The sequence below is a fragment of the Lycium ferocissimum genome, chromosome 6 (assembly GCF_029784015.1).
Source record: "Lycium ferocissimum isolate CSIRO_LF1 chromosome 6, AGI_CSIRO_Lferr_CH_V1, whole genome shotgun sequence".
Classification (NCBI taxonomy): Eukaryota; Viridiplantae; Streptophyta; class Magnoliopsida; order Solanales; family Solanaceae; genus Lycium; species Lycium ferocissimum.
In genome coordinates, this window is record NC_081347.1 from 71,620,302 (window position 1) to 71,634,853 (window position 14,552).

The window sequence follows — 14,552 nt, forward strand, 5'->3', positions numbered from 1 at the left end:
CACTTCGTCAAACAATTTCTCTTAGCTTGTACAGGAGCATATATACCTTAAATACACAATAAAATATCTACTTAAGTTCAAAATAATTTACTACTAAAAATGACTAATTGAAAGCATTTTATGTTCCCTCCAATTCTTTCCCCAAATAATTAACTATTCCCTCCAAATAATCAAAAAGTATAAAATAAAAAAACTTTTGCTCGTTCTTTTTCAGAACAGAACCCTTACGCCTTGAAGGAACAGAACCTGCTCTGCTGCTCCAACCGCTGGTAAGCTCTGCTGCTATCTCAATCTCCTCCCTCGCATCAGTTTATGTCTATTTTGGTTTATTTTTCCTATTCATACTCTACTTTTTCATCAGATCTTTGTTTTGTTTGATTTCTGAATTTAATTTCCTCTTCAATAATCGAAGAAGCAATATTTTTAGCTGTAAAGTGTGTCTTTTGTGGTTAGTTTTCCGATTTTTTTAAGTTCTGGATTTTGGGGGGTGTAAACTTTGGCTAGTTTGCTAAGTTTTGGTTATTTTTTTCTCAATTGAAGGGTCATTATATATCCATTTTTAGGGAATTATTTTTTATCTTTCATGAATCCTAGGATTTCATTATATATCAATTTTTAGGGATTTGTTTTTTATCTTTCATGAATCCTAGGATTTCAGATAGATTGTGTTTGTAATGAAATTTCAACTATTCTCTAATGTCATAAAACATATATTTTTAAGGAGGTAGGCGTTTCAATGAATTGCGAGGTGGCGTTGTTTTTGTAAGACTTTGAAAAGCCGAGTTCCAAAATTTCAAATACAAAGAAAAAAGAAAAAAGAGAAGCTACTTGTTGCTAAACTAAAATAAAAGGAATGTTTTGCTAGAACTGTTTTCAGAACAGAATCCTTGACGCCTTTAGGAGCTTCATTCATCTCGTTCACTTTCTTGTCTTTCCCGTCGAAGTAATCTACTTTCCAATCATCCAAAACTTGAGTTTACGTCAACTTGTGATGTTCAACTATGTCAATTGGTAAAAATAAAGTTTTTATGTTTTTGCCAACGCGGTTTTGTGATATCTGACTGCTGATAATTGACTGAATTAGTTCACCTATTTCTCCACTGTTTCTACTGTTTTATCTTTTGTTTCACTGCTGTGTATGTTTAATGTGAAGTAAAATCTGTCCAGCCACTAAACATTTAAGAATCTAAAGTAAAATCTGTCCAGCAACTTCATTAACAACTTATAAAATGCATAATCAACAAAAAATGAACTCTTTGTTGCTCATCACGTATTGCATTTTTGGCAAAAAAAAATTAGTTTTCTGATGGTTATCTGTAAAGACAGCTCTATTCTTTAAAAAATAAAATTTAGAGCATTGTGAAGTAGACGTTGAGATAAATAGATATTTTATATAGCAGTCATGGAAGAAACTTATTAGCAGTCATGGAAGAAACTTACTCTTTAGTTTCTTTTTGTGTTTTTGAAAATTTGTAAGCAGCTACTATGAGATAATAGTCAAAATACCCCCCAACGTTTGACCAAAATGCCAACTACACACCGAACCTTTGCGGGGGTCCTATTACCCCCCTGGACAAATTTTTTCAGTAGCAAAATGGCCGTTTTTTGCGTGATGGCAGCCAATCTGCCAACCCCCAAATATTAAATGGCGGTTGTCCACACGCGCCGGCCCACGTGCCACGTGTTTAATTTTGCCCCATTTTTTATTAATTTCCCCTTCCTCCATCCATCTACTCTTCTTCAAAAAAAAAAAATCTCTCAATTTTCCATACTCCATTTTTATTAAGGATCTGAAAACCCATACCCAATTCTCCTTCATCTTCATCAACATTATCATCATCATCATCATCATCATCATCTTCACTAGGAGTTGAAAAAAAAAATCACACCAACTTGCTCAAATCTAATCCAAACAAACCCAAATGTGAAAGGAAGCTTCCTAACACCAAATAGAACAAAGTTCATCCATTAATTTGATTAAACAATGGGCAATTAATTGCCCCTTCTTTTCGGGGTGGTCTTTAAATTTTGCCCTCATATTTGCGGTCTTTAAATTTTGCCCTTCATATTTGTGGTCTTTAAGTTTTGCCCTTAGCTTGGATACCTGAGGTTTTGGGTTCGAACCCCCGCTCAGGCATAAAATAAAGAAATAATTTAAGCGAGTAATGTAGGAGTGTCTGCCCTCCTCGATAACTTCCTTAAGGAAAAACTAAAGTTATGCGGAGGGGGCATAACTTTTCCTCAAGACATAGTTTAGTTATGCCTTATGGAGCAAAACTTTTCCTTAAGGAACTATGCCTTATGGGCGGACTTTTAATTAAGGCATAACCAAAAGTATGCCTTAACTAAAAGTATGCCTTAACTAAAAGTGTGACTTGAAAAGTTTAAAAAAAAAAAAAAAAGTCTCAAGGCAAAGTACGCCCCCTCCCAAGCATAACTTCCTTAAGGAAAAACTAAAGTTATGCCGGAGGGCATAATTTAGTTTTGCCTTATGGGGCAAAACTTTTCCTTAAGGAATTATGCCTTATGGGGCGACTTTTAATTAAGGCATAACCAAAAGTATGCCTTAAAAAAAAAAAAAAAAAAAATGTCTCAAGGCAAAGTCTCGCCCTCCTAAGATAACTTCCTTAAGGAAAAACTAAAGTTATGCCGGAGGGGGCATAACTTTTCCTCAAGGTATAATTTAGTTTTGCCTTATGGGGTAAAATTTTTCTCTAAGGAACTATGCCTTATGGGCATACTTTTAATTAAGGCATAACCAAAAGTATGCCTTAACTAAAAGTGTGCCTTTAAAAGTTTAAAAAAAAAAAAAAAAAAAAAAAAATTCGCAAGGCAAAGTCTGCCCTCCGGCATAACATCCTTAAGGAAAAACTAAAGTTATGCGGAGGGGCATAACTTTTCCTCAAGGCATAATTTAGTTTTGCCTTATGGGGCAAATTTTTTTCTTAAGGAACTATGCCTTATGGGGCATACTTTTAATTAAGGCATAACCAAAAGTATGCCTTAACTAAAAGTGTGCCTTTAAAAGTTAAAAAAAAAAAAAAAAAAAAAAATTCTCAAGGCAAAGTCTGCCCCCGCCGGCATAACTTCCTTAAGGAAAAACTAAAGTTATGCCGGAGGGGCATAACTTTTCCTCAAGGCATAATTTAGTTTTGCCTTATGGGGTAAAATTTTTTCTTAAGGAACTATGCCTTATGGGGCATACTTTTAATTAAGGCATAACCAAAAGTATGCCTTAACTAAAAGTGTGCCTTTAAAAGTTTAAAAAAAAAAAAAAAAAAAAAAAATCTCAAGGCAAAGTCTCGCCCCTCCGCATAACTTCCTTAAGGAAAAACTAAAGTTATCTTTTGAGGGGGCATAACTTTTCCTCAAGGCATAATTTAGTTTTGCCTTATGGGGCAAAATTTTTCCTTAAGGAACTATGCCTTATGGGGTATACTTTTAATTAAGGCATAACCAAAAGTATGCCTTAACTAAAAGTGTGCCTTGAAAAGTTAAAAAAAAAAAAAATGTCTCAAGGCAAAGTACGCCCTCCCAAGATAATTTAGAATTTAGAGAAACCCATTTAGTGTTCTTCATAGCTTTCTCCAAATTCTTAGCAATGGAGTTTAATTTTCTCCCCAAATCAACTCAAAGAATTAGTGCTTAAATAACTCCAACCAAGCAACAAGTAGCAACTCCAAACAAGCAACTTCCAATCAGATTTTCTTTAACAAGATTAGATTTTTCATCCTTATTTTTTTTTCCGCATTTTTCCTTTTTTTTCTTCTTGATTTTTCATTTTTTTCTTCGATTTTCGTTTATGGTGGAAAGTTGTTCTTTAACAAGTTGTTCGGAATCATATGTGGATTTTCTTCACTTGAGATTTTCGTTTATAATGGATATTATTTTGACAACAAAAAATGGGGATGGATATTAAATAGGGTGAAGATGAAGATGAAGTAGCCTAAAAATGGAGGAGTTCAAATTTTATCTACTTGGCATCATATGTGGCGCTTAGTTGGCGTCCAAAATGTGTCGATGCAGATTTTTAAAGGCCGTCACGCGCCAATCGGGCGGTGTATTCACGCTTCTACATCGGCAAAAAAGGCCATTTTGCTACTGAAAAAATTTGTCCAGGGGGGTAATAGGACCCCCGCAAAGGTTCGGTGTGTAGTTGGCATTTTGGTCAAACGTTGGGGGGTATTTTGACTATTATCCCCAGCTACTATCTTTCAATTTTACTGGCTCACTAAACAAGCTTTTAGTTCTTTTGCTACGAGTAAAAGTTCGTATAGTTATTCATCTCATTTTGTTTCCTATAGGAATAATAATCCCTTTCTCCATATTTCTATGACATCGTTACTATATGATAGCTGTTATTTTTTTAACTATAATGAATATGACAACCTGTAGTACCTCTATTGCAAAGATTTCAATGTGTACATTGTATGCTAAAAATGGAATTTATGACATAGCTTTTGTACTTTTATTATCCATTATATCATAGCTTGCAAGTATCCTATAAAGTACCTAAATGTAGATGTTACATATAGTACCTTTTCTAACTTCTTTCTTTTTCGTCACAACATTTTTCTTTGTCTTCTTGAAAATGCAGAATAGTAACAAAATTCTTGAATTGCCATGGAAAATACTAGGAGTAGAAGCTGGATCAATTGCGATAGACTTAGTAAAGAATATTTGTATGCAGTTTGAGTCATCAATGCAAAGTGATGCCACTGACTTAATAATATTAGAAAATGTTTGTGATACAGAATATGAGTGTAACGATTGGGTAAGAAGCGATGTTGATGGGATAGAAATTGATGTGCCACATTCTCAAACTCCTCCAAATAAAGGTGAAGCAGATGTTGATGGAGGAAATGACATTGAAGATGAAAGTGATAATGAATAAAATGGGTGCTCGTTATAAAATATTTAATTCTTTTTAGTTTTATTGAATTACTTATAGGGATGTGGTATTTATTTGATTTTGAACAGTGAATAAGATATAATTTTTATTGTTAATTAAAGTCACATATTAGAGAACATGCATATTAGTCAACTACGAATTATCATATATGTATTAGTGGTTTATCCAATATTTGAGTGAATTCTCTATGCGTGCTTTTACTTATATTTTGTTGATGTTGCCTTTGGATTTTGAGATACTGATATGATCTTATCATCGGATAGTAATTTTGTTTTCTGGTGCGTAAATATCTCATAACTTGTGAAGTATCTTTGTAGCAAGGCTTTAAGTAATTAGTTCAATTTTGAGGTGGACCAATGCGAACTAGAGCTGGAAGCAGATTTGAAACTGAACAACATGATGATGAAGTTGTACGACCTTATATGGAGCAATTGATGAATGGTCAAGACTACTCTCAAGCTGAAACACATGATGGTCAATCTAATGAATTGAGAATAACTGACACTGAGGAGCAACAAAATGATGAATCAGGTAACACTTTTATATCTAGTATTAAGTCCGATAGATATCCTATTGGAGATGGTATGTACAGGTTGTTACTGTTATTTTCTTCGGTCTTTGATGTTTTCTAGTCTGTTCATCTAGATCATTTAACTCATCTTTCGTTGTAATAAGAGTAGTGGAAATTATTCTTAAGACTTATAAGATGTCTTAAGTTGATATTACCAAATGCTAATGTAACTAGTGCTAAAAAACCGAATAATGTGTGTAAAATTAGATGAAACAGTTTTTGCCCAGATTTTGGGCACAAAACTGTAGTAGTGATCTTGTAGCTTTTCCTTGATGATCTGTGTCTAACATTGTGCATGGATGGCCTCCTTTCCTGTTGCATGATTGCATGGCCACCTGCTGCCTTTTTGTGGTGCTCATTGTTCATGTATGGTGTTGCAATACATTTCCACACAACACTGTCCCCAGAACTGTAGATAACTACATTTCCAACTGCCTGCTTATCTCTTTTCCAAGTAAAAGTGATAGCTTGTACTGTTGACCATCTGATGTCCCAAGTTTGGTCCCTTGGTGCATCATCTATGCCAAAATAGCAGTAGTAGTGTGCCTGATGGACAAACCATCTGCACTGCTTGCTGGTGCTGTGTAGAACCCTTAGTTCTTGTCCTTGAGCAACTTGTTGTATCATGTGTATCTTGTATTCTGTGTCCCAAGTTTGGTCCCTTAGTGTACCTCTCAGCTTCTGCATGACAGACCCAAACACCTCCTCTTTGCTACACCAGCTGAGCTTAATCAGAAGACATCTGGTGTCATTATTTGACCTCACCACCGTTGTGTCTCCTTGTTAAATCACACCAGCAGCCTGTTGCACATTACTCCTTATTTCCATTCTGATTTTAGCTAACACCTCCAGTCTGAGTTAGCATTATCCACTAAAGAAACACCAGCTCTTTTGTTCTCATACCAGGTTCCCCCCCCCCCCCCCCCTTTTTTTTTTTCTTTTTTTTCTCTCTATGTTCCCTCCTGATGCACAGCAGCAGCAAATTGCTGCGTTCATGCACACTTTGTGCCTTAAATAACCTTGTGCCAACAGCAACAACACTACAAAGTGACAGCACCAGGCAGTATGCCCAGCAGTAGGCACCAGCAACTGTGTACCCAGCATTACTGCACTGGTCTGCAGTTGTACATCCTGTAGCAATGTCCACCTTTGTTGTCCATGCCACGGAAACAACAGGTCTGAGCCACCAAGTTTGCTGCTGAACTCCTTCCACACTACCAGGTCTGAGCCACCAAGTTTGTTGTCCATGCCATGCTGCTGCACCTCTGATTCTTGTCTGATAGCCTTCAACTTGGTCCTACTGCAGCAGTAAACCTCCAGCCTCCTCTGCCTCTTCACCCCCCCCCCCCCCCCCCCTTTTTTTTTTTTTTTTAAATTCCCCTCCTGATTACCACCAGCAAACCAGATGCTATCAGGTCTGAGTTGCTGATGTATATTTTTTTTTTCTCCTTCAGTGCACAGCAATAGGACCTTGTGCACCAACAGCAACCAAACCAAGGTTGCAAGAGCACCTTGTGCCTTTCCATGCTACAAACAGGCCTCATTCTTGTCACCAGAAGCCTTTCCATGCTGTTCCTCTGATGCAAAGAGGCCAGCAGTAGTAGAATTTTTCTCCTGGTTAGCACCAGCAAAAATGAGTTGCTGCTGTTTTACAACTTGCCAAGTTTTCCTCTAAGGCAAATTCATGTTTCTCCATGACTTCTGATGCTTATTCCTTGCTGCAACCAGCAAATCACCTCCAACCATTGTCTGCACCTTCCCCCTTATTTTTTTTTTTCTGGTGCATTCCAATAGCAGTAAATGCTAAAAAGAACACATTTAGCTGCTGCACATTTGCTACTATCCTTGTTAACAGCGGTGTTGTGCCTTAGTAATCAAGGCAAAATCCTTGTTCCTCCATGACTTCTGGTATTGATTTCTTGCTGCAAACCAGCAAACAAACCATCAACAGCTTCAACATACCAGATCATGTCCAAACTGTGAACATCATCATGAATTGGCATAATCCTGAGCCAACTCAATTCTAAATGACTGGAATTTCACTTCTTTTGAACCCATGCCATATCTGCTATAAACCAGCATTGCACCTAGAGAAAACAAACCAGAATTCCCCCTGGTTATAACTTCAATGCATCAGCCTGCATCTGTGCTAGTTTCTTCATTTGACCAACTGCCCTCATCCACCAAAATTATGCTAGAGTAAGCACAATATTCAGCAAAATACTATTAGTCATGATGTGCAGATTGTGTACACCAGAACCACCCCTTCTACTTATTGTCAAAATATCAGTAGAATGGGCAAACCACACACTGATATTCTGTCAATAAGCACTCCAGCATTCATCAGTATCTCTTTGCTACAAGCACCTGTTCTTGTTATTATTATTATTTTTTTTTTAAATAAAGTCCACTAGGCTTTTGGCCTAGGGCTGATTTTATATTTTTTTCTCAAAGCAAAACAAGCAAAGTGTCTTTACAAATGTAGCCAAAATGGCTAATAAAATGCAGAAATTAAACTAATGACCAACTTAAGCAAATTGAACTGTAGTTCTAAAACAGTCCATATAATTGCCAAGCCTGCAACTTAAAAAACCAGTAGAACCAAGAAATCCCATATCATTTCCTAAATTTGGATCAATGAGATAGTAGTAGTATCCAATCTTGTATAACATTTGTATCACATCATATCCTACATACTTAGGATCAGTGACACAAACAACCTGTGCATATCCAATAATCCTATGGCCAATATGTAGAAGAACGAGCAGCAGTTGCAGTTTTGAATTAGTAGCACCTATATTGACAGCTCCCAGATCAGTATCAATATTGAGCCATGTTAGTACCACGTCATGTCCAAAATTTGGATCATTTTTACCAATAGTTGCAAGCTTGCAGCAGATGTTTCCTTCATCTCATAGCATGAAGTTACCATATCATTTCCTAAAGAAATAGGATCAATGGGATAATAAACTTCAGCTATGAAACTAAAATGTACCAAGTCCTGTGCTAACCATCTGTAAGCAATCCCTCAGCAGTAGTAATATTTGCATTCCTGATGGCCTTATTTCCCATTTTGTCACAGATTTCTTTCCACTCGAAACCTGCAAAAAAGAAAACTGGATTAGTGAAAAAATATATCACCATTCTCTCCTCCGATTGGATTTGAGTATGATGATAAGACTTCCTCCACTTCCAACCATCAGTCCTCCTCTTTATCACACCAGCAGCAAAAAAATGACCAGCTCTGTCCATTATTTCCAAATTTACACTCTGTCCTTTCCTATCACCAAGCCCCATCCCATATCATTTCCTCCATATATGCGAACCTCGTTCTTTTACTACGATTTTTTAGTTGCTGATAAAGAAATGATAGTTGCTGGTGTTAAGCGTCAGTTTTTGAAAGTAAAATGTTCAAACTTTATCTATTCAATTGAAAAATACAAAATATTAGTATCTGCTACTGCATAAAATGAACACCATCATATGCATCAAGGCTGTCCATTCTTGGTCAGTAAGTACTGGGGACAAAAAAGAATCAGCACAAACTTCTACTGTTCCAATAATTAATGTGTAGTTTATGACTTCAACTAACTCATGACCTTTGAATCTTTTCCATGTTAGATACTTCGGAAAAAAAGAAGGTTCGTGGGCCCACATTACTAAAAGAAATTTGGAAGTTGCCTCCAGGGAAGACAATCGCTGTGCAGTTCAATAGTCGTAACCAAGCCATTAAGAAAGATGGTCGCAAGCTTGCAAGCTTTCTAGGATTTGTTGCTAGAACTCCAGAACTAACGCCGTTACATATACATGATTGGAGAAGCTTTGACAAAGACGAAAAGAAGAAATTGGTAGAGTTTGTGAGAGTAAGGAGTTATTATTATCTTATAATTCATGACTCTTATAAGACATTATTTCCATTTTACATGATATTATCTTACAGTCATTTTCTTTTATTTTTCAGAAGAAGTTTTCTATCCCAACGCGTGGAGAAGAGTTTGTCATAAAGTCAATAGGAAAGAAATGGAAAGATTACAAATGTGATTTAAAAAGTGTTTATCTGACAAAATTTAAGACCAAAGATGTGTTGTTGAAGAATAAACCGAATCGTATACCAAGGGATCAGTGGACTGGTCTAGTTTCCTATTGGGTTTCAGAAAAAGCTAAGGTATCATCAATTTTAGAAGTCTTGAAAACATATAAACCAAGCAAAAGATATTTCTATATATAAACTATAAGATTTTTTCTATGTTTCAATGGTAGAGGCGCAGCCAAACAAACAGAAACAATAGGGCGAAGCAAAAGATGCCACACACAGGAGGATCAAAAAGTATTGCCACCTTGATGGATGAGAAGGTATTCTTTTATAGATTAAAGCATATAATATTTTATGACTCTCTTTGTCGTGCTTATTTGACATCATTCAATGTACCAGGCTGAAAATGGGGTTGAGCCTACACGAGCACAGGTTTTTATATTAACTCATAGACCACGTAAGGATGGTAGACCACTGGATGAGGAGTCTTCAAAGACAATTGTAAGATTTTTCTTCTCTCTTTTATGAAGTAGGGTAAAATTTATTAATAAAGTACCAATAAGGATTCACGTGTATTAAGTTGTAGTGCCAACACATCCGAGCTTTTTTAACTTTATTTAACCGTAAAAGTAGTGTCATTGCAGCCTATCCAGATAAGAAAAAATAATCTACCTCATCTTCCACAAAAATAATAGTATTTACTGCTCAATTGAAAAAAAAGGAAAATGTGTTCTTGTTTGTGTTTTGTTTCATTATTATTTACTTATGTTTGGTTACTTAATTGAGCAGGACATGATCAATGAAAAGTTGAGTAATAGTGAGGGATCGAATGAGCAACCTCCTTGCTCTGTTGCTTGGGAAGGGGATGTGTATTCCCAAGTGTTGGGAAATGAAAAAACTGGTTATGTTCGTGGTTTAGGACTAGGTCCAACTCCTTCTGTACTATGGTGTAGTAGATCTTTTGGAAATAATGTTGAAGAGGACTCATCCAATGAGATTGTAAAAAGGTTAGAACAAGAGGTAACAAAGTTAAAGGACATAAACGGAAAACAAAATGAAGAACTGAGTTTGGTGAAACAAAATCAAGAGAAGTTGCTATCTGAATTAGCATGGGTGAGAAAAGCCATGAGTAGAAATGCTCCTAATGAGTTATCTATACATCAGAATATCAATGAAATTTCTGATGACCAGGTAACGATTTTATACGTTGGAGACATTTATTGAATTTTAATATTACAGAAATAATGTTATCTAATATGTTAATATTTTTTAGGTTCCCGATGCCAACAGTGGCCATGAACGGGGACAACAATCACCACATATGTTGTTTAAAGGACAGAGTGTTGCTGAAAATATTCCATCTTCTCACGGTATTGTTCTTGTATTTAAATATGTGTACATAGTACTCCTTTTCTGAATTGTGCACAATGTATTGGTGTTATTGCTACTGTGTTTGATTCGAACAGCTATTTAGTCATCAGTTTTTCCATCCTTTATTTCTCTTTCGACGTTTTCCAACTCTTCTTGCGCAATATCCTTGTTGTGCTGCTTCCTATACATGGCTGTCCATGTAAGCTTGGAAGGCTTCAGGCGGTTGTGGAAGTAGTGTTTGCATTTGGAGTTGACAAATAGGAACACCTAAGGATCTGAATGAATAAATCTGATGCTCCTTCCTGGGTATTGTTGTTTGTTGTTGTTTTTGTGGCGAGCTGTCTCAATCTGTAGTCTTATTGACAAGTGAGACTATGGCAAAATTTTTAAGAATTTCAAGACTTAGTATAATTTTGAGTCTGACAAATTTCACAGTATATTAGATCTATATGTACTAGTTTTACATCAGATTTCATTTTTTGATATTCACTCATTTTATTATTTCAGGTCATACAACATGATGTTCGAATACCATGTGGAAGATTTCAATATTATGAAGAGTTGCTGGAATTGTTGGAGGGCTATGCATTTAGAAACTTGTTGTTGCTAGTATTTGACAGGAATTGTTACAATGACCTTAGTTATTTAGTTTAAACACATTATATTATCTTTTAGTTTGCTAGTTACATTAGTGTTATGACATAGTACTTGCTTTTGTTTATCTTGAGTTAATGAAGTGTATTGCACTTTAATGAATTATAATAGTGTGTTTTATGAGCATTTACCATTATAATTGTCGATAAAGCCATTTTACAAATGGGTTTAGTAGCCATTATAATTGTCGCTACACAATAATTGTTAAACCATGTAACTTTTAGCTGCAATTTATTTGGATTTAGTGGCAATATAAATAGACGCCAAAAGTGTTGACAAAGCCATTTTGGAATGAATTTAGTGGCCATTATATTTGTCGTTAATAATGGCCATTAAAGTAGGTGAGTTTTAGCGGCAATTTAATTGGAAAAAGCAACAATAACAATAGACGGTAAAAGTATTGATTCAACCATTTTTGGAATAGATGTAGCAGCCATTATGATTGCCACTAAACAATAGCCATTAAAATAAGTCCTTTTAGAGGAATTTATTGGATTTAGCGGCAATTGTATTGGATGCTAAATGGTGGATTAGGTCATTTTGGAAATGGATTTGGCAGCAATTATAACTGTCGCTAAACAATTGCCGCCAAAGGATATGATATTTAGCGGCAATTAAATCAACATTTACCGGCACTTTTCTGTATTGCCGCTAAAACCTTTAGCGACCCCAGATACAGCTGCGAAAGTTTAATTGCCGGTAAATGTAATAGCGGCAATTATGATTGCCGCCAAATGCTTTTTTAATTGCCGCTAAAGGCCCTTTTTGTAGTAGTGTGTATACAATATCTTCATACACTTTATTCCCCCAAATTCAAGAACAACAACTTATCAACAACATCAATAACAATATTAACAATTATTATACATCATAACTCCATTAATTCCACCCATTTAAATCCAACAAAACAGCCCCCAATCAATAAATTGCAATAAGGCAACAAACGAGTTTATAATGCTATTTTCTCCGTTCTAATCCATTAAAACTCCAAATAAACACTTTAATAACATAAAATAAATCTTATACATACCTTAGCAGTAGCTCAACCACGAAAATATCCTTCCCCACGGTCAATATTTAGCTTAAAATGACGATGACAACTCGTACTACACTTTTCTCTTCACGAGCTTTGGGATTCGGAGCTCAGATTTTGATCAAATCTTGGTTTTTTTTTTTTTTCCCTCTCTACTCTCTTCTCTCTCTTTAAAATGTTCTGGATATTTCTTGGTCTGGAAATGAAGAAGGGAGCTGAAAATATCCCTTAATGGGCTAAGGAGTTGGGCCTGACCCGACTTGGAATCGGGTTGGGCCGAATTTTGCTGTCCAGCTTGACCTCTCTGCATTAAAATGTCCATAACTCTTTATCCAGATGTCACCTATAAGGACATAATACATGGTTGGAAAGGTATTTCAATTATCTACAACTTTCATTTTATGAGTTTTCCCAAATTCCCAAATTTGGATGGGGTTACGACCTCCCGAAGTCAGATCACTCGAAACATAACTAAATTTTTTTGGGGTGTTACAAAAACTCTCGTGGTGGCAGCACATCTGGAAGTAGAAGAGTATCTAGAACTTGATTTTTTTATCTAGAACTTGATTTTTTTTTTTTTTAAAGTCTATTGTAATTTAATGGTGTATTTCGTTACTAATGGAATGAAATATTTTTCAATTATTATGAGCCTCTCGTATTGGATGAATTATTTTTAAATATTATATTTATTTTTGCACATTCAAAAGGTGCGAATTACACAATACAATAACAAAATAAAAAAGACATAAAAGAATCCGCACCCTCTAAAATATGGCTCTTAAACCTAAATATAACAAGTTTTCAAATGTACTTCGGAGCACTTTACAACCCCTAAAACGACAATCAAAATGTATATGTATACTTGATGTAATGATCCGATATTATTGTACACTAAAAAAAATATTAAGTTCTATATAAAATATTTATATTTCGGTGTTTTGAAACGTGACTAATCTTCGATCAAAGTACGCAAAAAATCTTAATTTTTGAGAAAGAAAAAAGAAAGAATAAAGGGTGGGTCGGGTTTTTAGGCAAGGGTTTCACACATAAATTCTATGCGTGAAGCCTAGTTTAATTTTTTTTTTTAATGGGTTAGTTTAATTCCATTTTTTTTTTTGGTTTACAAAAGTGCGGGTCTCCATACTCGAGAAAAGGACCAAAATCATACATTATGTTTGGGTTTGGATCAAAATCATACATATTATTTCACATGGAGCACTAATAGTACATTATGTTTGCATAAGTGGTGCACTTTTAGTCAAACCCCCAAATATTTTTTTAGAAATTTAACGGAAAAGAACAAAAATGCCCCTGAACTTTTAGAAAAGGTATAAAAATACCCTTTATTCATCTATTTTGCTAAAACTACCCCTCAATTCAACTTTTTGGCTCATTTATTCCCCTGACTAACGGACAACACTAATTTTTTTTTTAAAAAAAAAAATTAAATTGCACATGACATTTTATTACTGAAAAATTGATTTATTCTTTTAAAAAGAAATCTGAAAAATCGTTATTTGTAGAATAAGGAAAAATAATTTTTCAACATCCGTTTCTTTAAAAAACAAATGTAGTAAGCCTTTTATATATATATATAAAAAAAAAAAACAGAATTGGATTTTCATTAAAACATGTGGAATTTTTTTAAATTTGGAAAACTTTTTTTTAAAGAGTAAAATCTTATATGATTTTGGTCCAAACCTAAACATAATGTATGATTTTGATCCTTTTATCAAGGGAAGAAATCAAATTAGGATGGAAAGTGAAATTAGAGGGAGGCAGAGATACATGAAAAATAGCACTCCAAATCCCCCAATTAAAGAATTTAACACCATTCCACCGCCTCTTTTTCTCCACACCGCCTCTTTTTCTCCATAGTGCCATCTCCTCCACACTAATTAACAGTGGACGTAGGGATTTCAGGATCAAATCTTGGCGATAATTAATCAAATAACAACAACAACAACAACATACCCAG

The 14,552-nt window shown here is 35.1% G+C and overlaps 1 protein-coding gene across 3 annotated transcripts; it reads left to right on the forward strand.

Annotated features, from left to right (window-relative positions):
• Positions 1–4,207: 4,207 nt before the first annotated feature.
• On the forward strand, positions 4,208–11,680 carry LOC132060304 (uncharacterized). 3 transcript variants are annotated; one of them, XM_059453277.1, is made up of 8 exons: positions 4,208–5,443; positions 9,105–9,346; positions 9,445–9,648; positions 9,744–9,836; positions 9,916–10,017; positions 10,306–10,707; positions 10,790–10,886; positions 11,395–11,680. In XM_059453277.1, the coding sequence occupies exons 1-8, from the start codon at positions 5,269–5,271 to the stop codon at positions 11,406–11,408; spliced, it is 1,329 nt and encodes a 442-aa protein (XP_059309260.1). In that variant the 5' UTR covers positions 4,208–5,268; the 3' UTR covers positions 11,409–11,680. The 3 variants fall into 3 exon arrangements, with proteins under 3 accessions (XP_059309260.1, XP_059309261.1, XP_059309262.1); XM_059453278.1 differs by having other exon boundaries at positions 9,171–9,346; XM_059453279.1 differs by lacking the exon at positions 9,916–10,017.
• The last annotated feature ends 2,872 nt before the right edge of the window (positions 11,681–14,552 follow it).

Excerpts from the sequence above, each read along its gene's own strand:
- LOC132060304 (XM_059453277.1), top strand. The coding sequence starts at position 5,269 with ATGCGAACTAGAGCTGGAAGCAGATTTGAAACTGAACAACATGATGAT. Across the intron at positions 9,347-9,444 it reads AATTGGTAGAGTTTGTGAGA|AAGAAGTTTTCTATCCCAAC; the intron begins GTAAGGAGTTAT and ends TTTATTTTTCAG. Across the intron at positions 9,837-9,915 it reads CCACCTTGATGGATGAGAAG|GCTGAAAATGGGGTTGAGCC; the intron begins GTATTCTTTTAT and ends TCAATGTACCAG.